The sequence below is a fragment of the Arachis hypogaea genome, chromosome 13, assembly GCF_003086295.3.
Source record: "Arachis hypogaea cultivar Tifrunner chromosome 13, arahy.Tifrunner.gnm2.J5K5, whole genome shotgun sequence".
NCBI lineage: Eukaryota > Viridiplantae > Streptophyta > Magnoliopsida > Fabales > Fabaceae > Arachis > Arachis hypogaea.
In genome coordinates this window covers 123229482-123245919 of record NC_092048.1, presented here as the reverse complement: position 1 = coordinate 123245919, position 16438 = coordinate 123229482, and the positions used below count along the sequence as shown (strand labels likewise).

Here is a 16438-nt window from a genome sequence, read left to right as displayed (position 1 = left end):
CAGATCCCGTCAAACCTGCAACAAAGGTACGAATAACTGATTTATATAACAAATCACTTAAACAAACTCAATATAAAAGACTAATGAACTACTGATCTAGAGGTACGCAATTCATTCTAATTTCTACTTTAAACTCTCTCACACTTATACTTACTTGAGCGTTGGAGTCCCTTTGCAGGTATCCAACGCCGCCTCCCCACAAGAAGACGACGTTCCACACTCTTTACCCCAAGAAAAGTCAGTTCAAGCGTTAGCTGAGCGGGCTATACCTCGGAGTCTACTTTCACACAGGAACATTTGGCGCCCACCGTGGGGCCGTTTGATTTTTTATCTAACCCCACTTTTCCCATATTTCGTATACTCCCTCATTTCCCATTGTAGGATACTGCATATGGCAGACGAGCAAAGCCACGCCCCTTCCTTTAATCAGGCGGAAATTTTGGCTATTAATGAGGCCCTCAGAGCTGAAAACCAGAAAATGGCCAACCTTCTACGATAGATGGGGCATGATCGAAGCAAGGGAGAACACAAAAGTGTCGAGAACAGGGACAACGAAGACCAGCATACCTCGGAAGCCAAACAGACTATTCCCAAACCACCAATACCAAAAAGAGGACTAATCCATTTGCCAAAAAAGTCATGAGCTTCAAAATGCCCCAAAACTTCACCCTCCCGTCAACTTTAAAGCCCTACAACGGAATAGGAGACCCAAACGTCCACGTCACCAAATTCCAAGCCATGATGTTCATGAACAAGGACTCTGACCAAATCTTATGCCGCACATTCCCAACCTTCCTAGACGGAGCCGCCCTTATTTGGTTTTCCAACCTTCCTGAAGGCTCCATCTCTAACTTTGACGAGCTAGCAGATCAGTTCGTCAACCACTTCGCCGCATCCAAGATATACGTTCACAACTCGGACTACCTAAGCACCATTAAGCAAGGACCAAATGAGAGCCTGAAAGATTACATGACCAGATTTGCCGAAGCGACCAATGAAATACCCAACTTAAATCCCGAGGTCCACCTCCACGCCCTCAAGAGCGGACTCCGGCCAGGAAAATTCCAAGAATCCATAGTCATCGCAAAACCAAAAACCCTAGCCGAGTTCCGCGAGAAAGCAACTACCTAGATCGAGGTGGAAGAATTCCGAGCGTTACGAAGAGCAGACAAATCAACCCCAAACAGAGACGAGAAAAGGCGAAGCAGGCAACCGAACAACAGATCAGACACAAAAGCGTTCCGGCTAACACCCAAATTCGACAATTACACTCCCTTCAACACAAAAAGGGGGGACATCATAAAAGATATACTACACTCAAAGCTAATCAAACCCCCTAATAGGGCTGGCACGTACCAAGACCAGCGACATGTGGACAGATCGAAATACTGTGCTTTCCACCAGAAGTACGGCCACACCACGGACGATTGCGTCATAGCAAAGGATGTCCTCGAAAAGCTTGCCCGCCAAGTGTTGCTGGATAAATACATCGAGACCTGAGGAAGGAAGCAAAGCACAGATGACCACGGCCAACAACCCAAGACAACCGCTAACCCCCGGGATAAGGAGAAAAAGGTAGACAATGATATCAATCCAACACGCAGAATAATAAACTGCATTTCTGGTGGTTTTGCAGGTGGCGAATGCACAAACTCGGCATGGAAAAGGACATACCGAGCTATGATGACGATAACAGAATCCGCCGTGTCCCAACCGACCAATGAGGATAGACCGGAGATCTCATTCTCCCCCAACGACTACAAAGCAAACGACAGAAACTTGGATGACCCGGTCGTCATCACAGCACAAGTCGAAAAACCGTTAGTAAAAAAGATCCTAATAGACCCAGGAAGTAGCGCAGACGTACTTTTCTATTCAACTTTTCAAAAGATGAAGCTCAGCGACAAGAACCTCCAACCATCCTCTGGAGAGCTGGTAGGTTTCTCGGGTGAGCGTGTCTCCATCCGTGGTTATATCTGGTTACAAACCACTTTCGGGGAATACCCCAACAGTAAGACCGTAGATATACAGTATCTGGTGGTAGATTGCAGAAGTCCATATAACATCATTCTAGGCAGACCATCCTTGAACGCATTCAATGCCATTGTTTTCACTGTGCATTTGTGTGTTAAGTTTCTTTCACAGGACAACAAAGTTGTTACTATCCATGGAGACCAGAGAGAGGCTAGACAATGTTACAACGCCATCCTAAAGAATGAACAGCCAAAACAAACGGAGCAGCAATACATCCAGGCAGTATATAACTCGGATCAGCTGCCTGCCCTGGCTGACCTAGACCCCAGATCCAACCATAGCGAGCGACCAATGCCAACAGACGATCTCACAAAGGTACAACTACACAAGGAAGACAAATCCAAATACACATACCTCGGCAGCGCGCTTAAGGAACAAGAGCGGAACCAACTGACCGAACTATTAATAAAAAATGCCGACCTATTCGCATAGACCCCAACAGACATGCCAGGAATAGACCCTAACGTCATCTGCCATAGGCTGACCATCAATCCAGCGGTCAAACCCATAGCACAAAAGAAACGACACCTCGGCACTGATAAGAGAGCAGCCTCCTTGGAAGAGACTCAGAAGCTACTCAACGCTGGCTTCATCAAAGAACTCAGATACTCCACCTGGTTAGCCAACGTGGTAATGGTAAGAAAGAACAACGGTAAGTGGAGGATGTGTGTGGACTATACAGACCTCAACAAGGCCTGTCCAAAGGACGCATACCCCCTCCCATGCATTGACAAGCTTGTCGACAATTCCTCTGGTTTTCAATGCTATAACCAAATCCTCATGCATAAAACCGACCAAGATAAAACTGCTTTCATTACTGATAACGGAAATTTTTGCTATAAGGTCATGCCATTTGGGCTGAAGAATGCAGGTGCTACTTACCAACGACTAATGGACAAAATTTTCACAAATCAAATCGGACGAAACATAGAAGTCTTTGTTGACGATATGGTGGCCAAATCAAAGGACACGTCAAAACACATTGAAGATCTAACAGAGATATTCCAACAACTCCGAAAATACAACATGAAGCTCAACCCAGATAAATGCGCATTCGGAGTACAAAGTGGTAAGTTCCTCGGCTTCATGCTCACCTGCCGAGGTATAGAGGCAAACCTAGAAAAATGCTAAGCAATCCTGAATATGCGAAGCCCAAAGACAGTGAAGGAGGTCCAGCAATTAACTGGCCGGCTCGCAGCACTAGCCAGATTCCTACCTCGGATAGCTCACAGATCCCACCATTTTTTCAAAAATCTAAGGAAACGACAGGAGTTCAAATGGACCGAGGATTGTGAAAAGGCCTTCACTGAGCTCAAAGATATACTCTCAGCTCCCCCAATCCTACAAACTCCAGAAACAGGTAAACCACTCTATCTATACTAGCGGCTCAACAGGCACTATCGTGCCTGTTCAGCTGCTTTTCTATTATTTTTAAAAAATTAATTTTATTTTTTTGTTAATATATTATTCCCTCTTTAAATTTATTAGATAAGTATTTTTTATTTTAATATTGACGTGACCTTATTTATATCATATTTTATTAAAATTAAAATTACTATAATTTTTTTTTAAAATATTAAATTATAAAAGCTCGCAATAGGGATCAGAGGTATATATATTATCAAAAAAAATATAGTTTAAAAAATGATAATAACATTATCCTAATTCAAAAAGAGTATACATAAACCAAAATATATGTTAGTTATTTACAAAAAATAATGTTTACTTAAATGTCATGAATATTCATATTTGTCTTCATATATTTTAAGTGGTAGGTCAAAATATGAATCTGAATATAAAGAGGCCTTCATTTTTTTATAAATAGTGAAAGATAGAAGAAATGTGAGTGCTTATTTTTTTTTGTTTTAAATATTAAACTGTAAGAATAATTAATAAAAAAATAGGAGAGTATAAAAATTATGTATTTAGAAAAAATCATTCATAATTCATCATACATCTCCTTATCAATAACTTTTCGAGTTTTGAAAAACTGTCAATTTGTTGACCATAAAAATAATTATTTAAACACTTCAATATTATTCAATTAAAAATTATGTGTAACAAAATCAAAATATAAATTTAAAAATATTATTTACAAATTTAATATTTATAAACTTTATTAAGTAGTTTAATTATTTATTTTTAATAGTATTTAATTTGAGACCGACATAAAAATTTATATTCAAAAGACTCTTTATCTTCGTGCATAATTCCAATTGTTAAAAAATATTTTATTTTTTTAAATTTTATATTTAATTTTTAAATTTTTTTAATCTCATTATTTTTAAAAATTTTAATTTATATTTTTATTATATCCCCTTACTATATTAAACATTATTCTTTCTCTTACTATCTTTCTCTAAACACATACTTATCATTATCTGATCGCCATTATTATATTTCCTTATTTTTCTTTCTCATTTTTTCCTTCTTCTTCCACCTTTTCTTCACCCGACCGTAATTAATTATTACCAAGTATTATTATCGCAATTTTTAATCTTGTCTATCACTTTGATTTATAACCATCTATTATATTAACTTTTATGAGTTGTTGAAGTTTCGCTAAAAGAAGTAAGACATAAAGCATTTAAAATTTTTATCCAAATTATCAAATTAACTTTTAGAACGTATAAAATTTATAAATTTAAATTAAATAAGATATTAAACAAATTTAGTATGTTGTTATTATAGGTAACAAAATCAAAATAAAAATTTAAAAACATTATTTACAAATTAACTATTTATAAACGTTATTAAGTTTAGTTATTTATTTTTAATAGTATTTAATTTGAAGTTGAGATAAAAATTTGTATTTAAAACACTATTATTTATCTTCATGCATAATTCTAATTGATAAAAAATATTTTAATTTTATTTTTAATTTTATATTTAATTTTTTTAAATTATCTTTAATTTTGTTATTTTTTTAAAATTATTAATTTATATTTTATTATATCCCTTTATTATATCAAACACTTTTTTTCTTATTATTATTCTTTATACACATACTTGTCATGGTCTCATCGCCATTATTATATTACCTTGTTCTCCTTTCTCATTTTTTTCTTCTCCTTCCACCTTCTCTTCACCCGACCGTAATTAATTATCACCAAGTATTATTATCGCAACTTTCAATCTTGTCTATCACTTTGATTTATAACTATCTGTTCTGTTAACTTTTATGAGTTGTTGAAGTTTTGTTAAAAGAAGTAAGATATAAAGTATTTAATTTTTTTTTCAAATTATCAAAATTTGATGTCAATAATCCTAAAAAATAATATCAACATATATTACTTTTAACTAAAATAATAAAAAAAATACATAATTGTAAGTTTTTAAACTAATAATTATAAATTTAAGTCGCAATTTAATATAGTACATTGGGACAAAAGGAAACCATTGCTATTCATATTTGACTGCTACTATCTAAGTTTTACATTTATTTTATTGTGCACATTAATTTAAGTGCACTTTATTATTTTATTTTACATATTTTGAAATAATGCCATTGTATTATAAGGATGAGATTAACTTTCATAATCTAATGCGAATCTTTTTATTATTTTGTTTGTTATTTTGTTTGTTCATAAAATAGTTTTGAAAACTTTTAGATTTATCGTTCTGGTTTGCTTCTTATTAATCCTCACTTAATATACTCAAATTTAATGGCTTTGATGGTGGTGAATTTTTGTAATTAGTTAAAAAATTTTAACTTTTTTTTCTCTCTCTACGATTTTGAACAAACTCAATTTTATTATTAAATAGTTTTTTAAATTCAGAATATTTTTAACCTTTTGTATAAAAATTAGACTTAATAAATTACCAAAATTCAAACCTATTCTCTTGAACTACTTTTTGATTGTATAATTGGAATTGTTTAAACGAAAGATCATTAGACCCCTAAAGTTTTTAAAGTAAAAGAAAAATACAATAAAATTAATTAATTAAAAAATCTATTAAAATAAAATGGTTCATGAGTTAGAAACATAAATGTATATAAATCTATTAAAAAATCTATTAAAAAATCTATTAAAAAATATATATATATATATATATATATATATATATAATAAATTAAAACTTACATGGCTCATGAGTTAGAAACATAAAGAGAAGAAAATAATTATAAAGGTTGAAACAATAAAAAATGTATAACATAGTTTTTATTTTGCCACATTTAAATGTTATATATAAATTTAATAATTAATAAAAAATAATATTATCTAATATAAAATAGATTAAAAATAAAAAAGAGATTAACAAAATCAATTAACAAAATTCTTATCTTAGGTCATCAGATCATTTAAAAAATCAATTAACAAAGTTTTTATATTGCTACATTTGTTGTGTTATATGTCGAACTAATAATTAATAAAAATAATATTATCCAATGTAAAATAGATTACAAATAAAAAAAAAAGAAGTAAACAAAATATGTGTGAGAATTTTTCATTCTACTGATAGGTGTAGGCTTTTTTTGTATCAGTTATATGTTAATTATGTGACAAACAAATAATATAAAATTAATTAATTTTTTTACAATACAATTTAGAAAATTAATAAATGTCAACCATAGTACTCTATATAATTAAATATCAAATTCAGTACTCTACATAATTAATAGCTTAGATAGTTTAGGAAATTAACATATTAATGTTTTAACGAATCTTTGATGGGTGCGAATTTTCTTGCGTCCTATATATATATATATATATGCCAATCATATAACTTAGTCAATGTGCAAAATAAATAATATTGTGGTAGACAAAATTAATAACTTAATTTATTTTCAAAGTAAATATTTATGTATTCAAATTTTGAACATAATACTCTACATAATTAATATTTTAAAAAATTTAGAAAATATTATTACAAAGTAATTTAAAAAAAATAAGTTAACAAAATATTTATGGAACTCTTTCATTCAATTAGTGATAGGTAAGGACATATAAAAAACATAAAACACATATCAAATAAAAAGAAACTGTGTTCTTTCTGCATCAAATTGATAAGACAAAAAAATATTTCTTTCTACATTAAATTGATAAAAAAAAAGACATAGTAGTATTTTCATATGTCAAAAGTTGAGAATAAATTAAAAAGACAGAGGAATGATTGAAAATATAGATTAGATAAGTAAACTAAAGAGAAGAAAAGATATAAGTGGATGTTATATGTGAAAATAGTAACCGCTGTAAAACTGAATGAAATTAACAACTTTGATGAAGGCAATGGAAGAAGACGAAAGCGAGAGTGTTGAAGAAAGGAGAATAACAGAACAGCAAGAAAAATACAAAAAAATAAAAAATAAACTACTAAAAGGATAACGTACTCAAAACAAAAGGATATAAATTAAAATTAATATAAAATTAAACAAAATATGAACATGATAAAGAATGCGAAGACATTGACAGAATAAACTATATAAACTAAAACTAACATAGAATTAAACAAAGCATGAAGATATTGATAGAACAAACGATATAAACTAAAACTAACATAGAATTAAACAAAGCATGAAGATGATGAAGAATGTGAAGATATTGATATTCATACCAGTTCATTTTCTTTTTATTTATTAGCAATTTACAGACTGTCTTACATTTTTAAAACTGTCATTTTAGTAGGAAGTTATTGGATTTTTCAAAACAAATTTTATGTCTATTTTGTCCTTATAATTTAGTTTCCAAAATAGTTTATTGTAGGATTAATATAGTCCAAAAAATTAGACACCAAAGTCAGTCAATTCTCTGTATTGACTCTATATATTGTTGTTAGACGTATAATATATATGAAAAATAATAAATTAAAACTTACATGACTCATGAGATAGAAAAATAAAGAGAAGAAAATAATCATAAAGATTAAAACAATAAAAAATGTATAACATAGTTCTTATCTTGTCACATTTAAATGTTATATATCAATCTAATAAATTGATAAAAACAAAAGGAGATACAGTAATATTTTCATACGTCAAAAGTTGGGAATAAATTAAAAAAGCAGAGAAATGACTGAAAATATAGATTAAATAAGTAAACTAAAGAGAAGAAGAGATATAAGTGAATGTTATGCGTAAAAGTAGTAACTGAATAAAATTTGTAACTGCAGTGGATGAATGCAATGGAAGAGGATGGAGGCGAGAGTGTTGAAGGAAGGAGAAGAACCAAACAGCAAGAAAAATATAGAAAAGTAAAATCTAAACTGCAGTGGATGGAGGCAATGGAAGATGTGTTGTTATATTTATAGAAGTAACAGAACTGTTTTCATTTTAGTGGGAAGTTAATAGAAGTAACAAAACTGTTTTCATTTTAGTAGGTAGTTATTTGACTTTTTTTGTGGGTTAATGATTTTTAATTAAAAACAAAAATATATTTTTACTATTTTGTCCATAATTTTAGTTTGTAAAATAAATTATTTGAGGACAAATAATGTCTACCAAAATTGGACACAAAACTCTGGTATTGCCTTTATATATTGGTATAGATTTATCCATTACTAACCATGCTATAAGCTCTGTCTTAGTAACAGAAGCAGCAAGACAACAAAATCCGGTATACTTCGTCAGTAAGTCATTACAGAATGCCGAGGTCCGTTACTCGAAAATAGAGAAACTAGCTCTAGCCCTGATCACGACAGCTAGAAGCCTACGACACTACTTCCAAAGTCACACCATCGTGGTCTGAACCGAACAACCCTTAAGACAAATACTGGCAAAACCCGAGCTAGCAGGAAGGCTGATCAAATGGTCGATTGAGCTGTCAAAACACGATATACAATACGAATCCAGAGGAGCCATCAAATCCCAAGCACTAGCCGACTTCATTGCAGAGCTCACTACAGAAGAACAAGACCCCAAAAGCAACACATGGACACTATACGTCGATGGAGCTTCAAACAGCAAAGGCTCCGGAGCAGGAATACTCCTCGAAGACGAACATGGAACACAGTTCGAGCAATCCTTGCAATTCACATTTCACGCAAGCAACAACCAAGCAGAGTATGAAGCTCTAATTGCAGGACTTCGATTAGCCCAAACAATGGGAATAACACATTTAGATGTCAAATGTGACTCTCTGCTGGTAGTACAACAGGTAACAGGTATTTTTCAGGTAAAAGACCCATTACTAGAAAAATACAACATCATTACCAACCACCTTGTCAAATATTTCCAAAAATTCAACATATTTCATATACCCTGGGAACAGAACGACAGAGCAGATATCCTCTCAAAATTAGCCACAACAAGAAGTCAAACCACGCCACCTATTTTATCCCAACTAACACTCGAAGAACCTAGTGTTATATTGAACATTTCACAGGAAGATGACTGGAGATCACCCTTCATCACTTACTTGCAAACAGGGAATATCCCCAACAATGTCCACGACCAACGAAGATTCAAACGAAGAGCGAGTTTCTACACCATGCTCGGAACCGACCTATACAAAAGAGGCTTCACAAGACCCTTGCTACGATGCCTAAATACAGCAGACGCCAAACTGGCAATAGATGAAGTCCATGAAGGAGTCTGTGGCACACACATCGGCGGCCGAAGCTTCGCCGCCAAAATCCTCCGAGCCGGCTACTATTGGCCGACGTTACAACAAGACTGCACGAATAAAGTCAAATATTGCGACCACTGCCAACGCCACGTACCTATCATCCACAGCCCAGCCGAGCAGTTACACACGTCCGAGATATGCTGGCCATTCAACAAATGGGGGCTGGATATCCTCGGACCATTCCCACCCGCTCCAGGCCAGGTTAAATTTTTAATTGTCGCCATAGATTACTTCACAAAATGGATAGAGGCCGCACCATTGGCAAAAATCACTTCTGAAAAAATGATTTCTTTTGTATGGAAAAATATAATATGTCGTTTTGGTATACCTCAATCTATCATCACCGACAATGGTAAACAATTTATAGATAAGAAATTTACAAATTTTTTACAAAATTTCAAAATATTTCAACAGTTCTCCTCTGTCGAATATCCACAAACTAACGGCCTAGCCGAAGCTGCCAATAAGATTATCTTGTAGGGTCTCAAAAAGAAGCTCGACGACTCAAAAGGAGAATGGGCCGAACTCATCCTAGAGGTACTATGGAGCTATAACACAACCGAACAATCAACAACAAAGGAAACACCATTCAGGCTCGTCTACGGAAGTGATGCAATGATACCAATTGAAGTATCCCTCCAAAACACCAGAACTACAAACGCAGATGAAAGCGACAACACCCAAAGTAGAAGAACCGAACTAGACCTATTAGAAGAAACTCGGGACATATCCGCATTACAACAAGTAGCGGCAAGACGAGCTATAGCTCGGAAATATAACAAGAGACTCAAACAAAGAACATTCTCGGAAGGAGACCTCGTACTCAGAAAAGTCGAAGACATACGAAAACCACAAGGACATGGCAAAGTAGGCGCAAACTGGGAAGGACCATTCAGAGTACAGAAAGTCGTCGGTAAAGGCGTATACAAATTACAAAGACTCGACGGAGCTATACTACCAAACACCTGGAATATAGCCTCCCTCAAAATGTACTTCAGCTAGTCTATAAGTCGGGCACGGTGATGCACTCTTTTTCCTACTACCAGATTTTATCCCTAAGGAGGGTTTTTGCTGGAGAGGTTTTAATGAGGCACACCACCCCGCATTCTTTTCAAATCACCCACAGCACAAACTAAAATAAACAACTATTTAGATACTATTCACATTGCTCTGATACACTCAGACTGTCGCAAAACAAACCCAAACATCAAATAAGCTAACCAAAAACCAAAGTCAAACTATACCAAAAGTATGGAATACCAAACATACACAAACCAGTCGATTAGACAAAACGCTATATGTACAAATTCTCGTACTCTACCCAAAATTAACCGATTCTCAAAAGCAAACATCAAAGTACTACTTCATTTTCACAAACAAGACTAGCAGTTCATAACAAAAAGCGATTATAAGTCAGACAAATACACATTACTACCTATTACAACAGTCAAACATCAGGGTTTTCCCCCTCACCCTCAACACCATCTTCATCTTCAACCAGCTCATTCCCCACCACGACTTTGCAAGGATCCATTCCCAAAAGATCAGCAGCAGGAGCAAGGAATTTGGCCTGCTCAACAGCCCTCTCGAATCCGGCCGAAAACATTTCCAAACCATGATCTTCCTTCTCCGCCTCAGCCTGTTTTTTCTCGGCTCCGAGAACTATCAACCTCGCCTCCAGAGCCACAGTCTTCTCTTTCAGTTCCTTCTCAGCTCTCTCACATGTGGTCAACTTCTCTTGGAGAACATTCACCAAATCAAGAGCATCATGAAGCCTACCAGACTTCTCAACGTTCTCCTGCATAAGCTGAGCCAGAGAAGCCCTATCAAAGGCATCCCGCGCATGTTTCAGCTCCTGCGTCCGACCTATACACATCAAACGAACTCCAATAACCTGACCAACGAAGACACAATCCCAATCAGATAAACAGTATAGAAACAGACCAAAATACTACATAACACACAAATACCTGCAGATATTGGGCCACCCCGACATCACCAACATCATGAACAACTTTCACATCAGAAGGGTTCTGGGCACGTTCATCAGCAAAAGCAGAATAATCAAACTGCTCCCCCCACACAGAAGATAAGTCTTCACTCTCCGTGAAGCCATGCAGAACCCTCTAACTATCAGCAAAACGTTTTACCTTTTCCAAATCAACAACCTTTGGCCCGAGAATATCCTCGGCCCCACCAGTCTCCCTCTCCTTCTTCTCTACTTTCTTCCTTTTGTAGTTCACCTTTCTTACGGGAGATCCCTGGTTAACCTCGGCACCAACCTCAGCAGCAGCTTGACTACTAGAACTCTGCCTTTCAACATTTTTCGAGCGGAAAAACGCACGCAAACTCGTTGAAGTCACTTTAGGCGCCTTTTCAACTACAAAAGTACAAGATAGTCAAAAGATAAAACAAACACAAAGTACTAAAACAGGCAAACTAATAAAACAAATCATTTACCTATATACTCAGATAACGCGTCTCTATCAGACTCAAGATCAAGCATATCCACAACAGAAAACAGAGAAGAGGACGACACATTATTCACTAAAAATTCCACAAGCATCTCGTTCTCATACTCCATCACATCCATACCCAGAATCTGCCTAGGACGTGGAACCCAGAACAAAGGGAATTTCTCTAACAAACAGTGATCAATGTACCAAGGAAAATCGCCCTCAACCACGCCAATTTTCAAAAACATAGATTTAAATCCTTTAAAAGAAGAACGATAGAGACTAAATATAGCCCGCCCAGGAGCACTAGCAAGGTTTAGCCAACAACCCCTCTTCACACCCTTACATTCAAACAATGCAAAGAATACCTCTAAGGACGGTTCCATCTCCAATACGCTCATCAAAATCTCAAACGCTCTAACGAATGCCCAGGAATTCGGATGTAATTGCGAAGAAGCACACTTCAATTGCATCAAAACCCCACATTCAAATTCAGAAAAAGGAAACCTAACCCCCAATTCAACAAACACAGCACTGTACATATAAAAGTATTCAAAACCCTCACCCTAAAAACAAACCCGATCGTCAGCATTGCATGGCACAAACCTCAGACCTATCTCACTACCCTTCCTTACCCAGGACGACGGCGACCCTAATTGGGACACGCTATGCTCATCACAAAACTAGAAACCCAACCCTTCACCGAATCAGCAACCCACCCATACGGATTAACAGGATCCCACACAAAAACTTCTTCTACAATCTTATCAGTACTCCCACTCACCTCCCTCTTCCTCTTACCCTTAACCCTTTTTATCAGTCATCACACTCTTTCCCTTATCCATTAGAAATTAGAAGCAGAAGAAGGAAAGAAACAAAATCACACCAGTTACTAACCTTTCTTACTCATTTCGGAAAAGACGCAAGGATGAAGAAGATGAAAAATGATAAGCCACGAATCCAGAAGATTTCACCAACCCACTAAACCCAAACCCACAATCAAAACTAAAACCATCGATAATGATTACCAACCCCATCATCAACGGTCCTGATCACAAACCCTCCCCCTTCCCAACACACAATTATAGCGCACGTCTCCCGATAATCTCTCTCTTGGAGCAATTACTTTACCGCCTAAAAATTCAACCTTGCCAAGTTTTTCAAAACAAACCTCCGAGAGCAAACAAATCGATCTTGGGGGCTGCCACTATACTCGGTTCCGAGTTATACATGAAGCTCGACCTGTTATAACTCGGCCTTGAAAAACAGGTCAAGGTTGGGGGCTATGATCCGTTACTAAAACCCTGGCCCACAACAACAATAATCTCGGAACTAAGTATAGCTGGCAGAGATAAGATAACTACCTCATCCGACGCCAGTATCATCCCAACAAATCCGGATGACAACAAACCTCAGATCCCGTCAAACTTGCAACAAAGATACGAATAACTGATTTGTATAACAAATCACTTAAACAAACTCAATATAAAAGACTAATGAACTACTGATCTAGATGTACGCAATTCATTCTAATTTCTACTTTAAACTCTCTCACACTTATACTTACTTGAGCGTTGGAGTCCCTTTGCAGGTATCCAACACCGCCTCCCCACAAGAAGACGATGTTCCACACTCTTTACTCCAAGAAAAGTCAGTTCAAGCGTTAGCTGAGCGGGCTATACCTCGGAGTCTACTTTCACACAGGAACAACTACAATTAAACAAATGACCAGAGCCACTAACCATCCTCAATTTGTTACAGGTAACATATAATATGACATGTATAATGATAAGTTTTAATATTGCTCTTGATGAGAGAGGTTTATTATTGAAAGAAATTCTCCTGTACATCGTCAGTTAATATAAAAATAACTTCCACCCATTTCAAACAGCAACTTCATTAAAAGTTTTTTATTGGATGTAAATCATTGTTGCGGATTTTTAAAGAATAAAAGTAAAATAATTTAAATATGTTTATTATTAAAAAAAAAATTCGTACATTCGTCAGTTATGTTGAATAAAGAAATTTCTATGATATGCTTTTAAAAGAATAAAAGTAAAATAGCTTAACAGGGCAATATTTTTTTTAAATTACATAGTAATTTTGTACCAATATATATCATAATTTATTTTACATATAATATTCATCCATCTAAGTTAAGTCATAGAGTACCTTATAAAAATTATATTTCAATAATTTTTTTATCTTATAACTATTTTATATTTTGGAATTCAAAATTTTGTATTTTTATTTTTATTCAAGGTTTATTTTTATATTTTATTTTAGTTTTATTAATCAAAAAGTATTAATATTAGTTTTAAATTTTAATTTTTAGGATAAATAAAAAGATGGGACTTTTTTATAAATTAAATGTTTGAAAAACTACTTATTATAAAAAATGTTAAGTCTATTTTTTTACTATAGGAGTACATATAATTCACTCTTAAATAAAATCAACATAAATTATTGTTCGGTAGGTCGGTTACCGGACGGTTCGGAAGGATCTTCGGGTCGGTTGGTGGGGTATGGCCTGGATTCGAGCCACGAGGGGTGAAACTGGAGTAGCCGACGTCCCGAGCTCTTCGTATGGTGGGGGTGTTACCTGCAAAGACACTCCGACGCTCTAGTCAGTTTGAGTGTGCAGGCAAAAAAGGTATAAAGTGGTATGTGACGTACCTTGGGGGAGGGGTAGGACCCTCCCTATTTATACCATGTTAGAGGTGGGTCCCACAAGGGCAGACACACCTTATTCGAAGCTTCCTTCACACAGCTGTAGCGGAGCTGTCAGGGACACGTGTCCGGGTAGGAGGTTGAGCAGCTCAAGCCCGACAGTTCGGGTCGGGTGGTCCACGGGTCAGGTCGGCCCGTATGCTGTTTGGGCCAGGCCATAACAATGCACCCAACACGCCGGCAATGGACGTGAACGCTGTTGGTGGCGCATTATATTTTCTCCCTTATGTCGTCACCAGGTCGGCCGCTCGTGGAGAGGACGTGCCTCTTGCGCGCGTGTCTCTTCGTTAATGGGGATAACCGTTCGTCGCTTCGTTCTTTGCGCCGGACATTTAATGCTCATAATGGGTTGTTTTAAACCCTGTGAGTAAAGACTCTTTTACCCCTGCCTTTCGCGCTTCATGTCAGTTTTTTAATCCCCTAGCCAGTTTCACGCTCTATTTTCATTTCATTTCCTTGTTCATCTTCATTCCATTTTCTTTGCATTTTCCTTCTTCCTTCCTGAATTCCCTACTGTGATCTTCACGTTTTTGAGCATCCATCCCTTCCTGCTTTCCTCTCAGCTATCACAGTCAATCAGGTAAGCACTCTTCTCCTCTTCCTCTGCTTATGTTCATTTTATCTTCGTTATCAGTTCTTCTATATGCATGTTGCTTGTTTGATTTGCATGCTAGATAATCATAGTGTCAAGTAGGTGCGTTAGGGGGTTACCATTCCATGGTGTTAGCTTTTTAGGCTTTTACTTGGATTCTGCTTTAGCCATGCTTGATCTTAGTTATTGAATAGGGTAAATGTAGTTTCTGGGCTTTTTCCGGACTTCCGACCTCATAGACTAACCGAGTGGTACCCCACTGTAGGTATGCCTCGCGTCGTCTCTCGAGCTTCCACCTCCGCCGCGGGTTACGACCCCTACGCTTGGGTGACTTCCGACATGAAGGACTCCCCGAACCAGATGTGCGAGGAGGAGCTAACCGAGTTCTGCCAAGCCAAGTACCTGTGCGGCAGGACTGACGAGGAGGCCAACTACGTGGTCTTTGTTCCTACCCCCAGCGAACGTCTATATGAGCTCAACTTCCATTCCCCCCGGGTTGCCGATTGGATTTGGTTCTACAAGTCCATGTTTACCCAAGTGGGGGTTCGTATTCCATTTTTTGCTTTCCAAATGGCGCTCCTTAACCGGATCTCCGTGGCGCCATCGCAGCTGCATCCGAACAGTTGGGCTTCCATCCGCTGTTTCGAGATGGTGTGTGAATATTTAGAGTTTCCGGTGTTCGTCGACGTTTTCCTTTTTTCTTCAACCTCACGAATCCTTCCAAGGAGGGGAAAGCGAGGAAAGGGTTCATGTCCTTCCGATCTGCCCAGGGTTGGAGGATTTTTGGCTTGTTCGAGGACTCTTATCATGGGTTTAAGGACAAGTATTTTAAGGTGCGCCCAGTCAAAGGTCGCCACCCCTTCTGGTTGTCGTTAGAAGGGGAACGCCTCATCCCGACGTATTGGAGTTTCGGGGCGGGGTCCAACACTTTTATCAAGGTGACTTATAAAGGGATGTCCGCTGTGGACAGAAAGATTGCCAACGTGTTGTTGGCCATTTTTAGGAGGAATCATGTGAATCCCCACCTCCTAATGGGTGACCGGAAGGTCACCAGAAATTAT

The 16438-nt window shown here is 36.5% G+C and overlaps 2 protein-coding genes across 2 annotated transcripts; both read left to right on the top strand.

Annotated features, from left to right (window-relative positions):
- The first annotated feature begins 651 nt into the window (after positions 1-651).
- LOC112735346 (uncharacterized) lies at positions 652-1131 on the top strand. The gene has a single exon (XM_025784893.1). The coding sequence runs from the start codon at positions 652-654 to the stop codon at positions 1129-1131; it is 480 nt and encodes a 159-aa protein (XP_025640678.1).
- A 1347-nt stretch (positions 1132-2478) lies between these two features.
- On the top strand, positions 2479-10601 carry LOC140177708 (uncharacterized). The gene is made up of 5 exons (XM_072210855.1): positions 2479-3136; positions 8521-8601; positions 8767-9128; positions 9243-9800; positions 10080-10601. Exons 1-5 carry the CDS (start codon positions 2479-2481, stop codon positions 10599-10601), a joined length of 2181 nt encoding a protein of 726 aa, XP_072066956.1.
- Positions 10602-16438: the final 5837 nt, after the last annotated feature.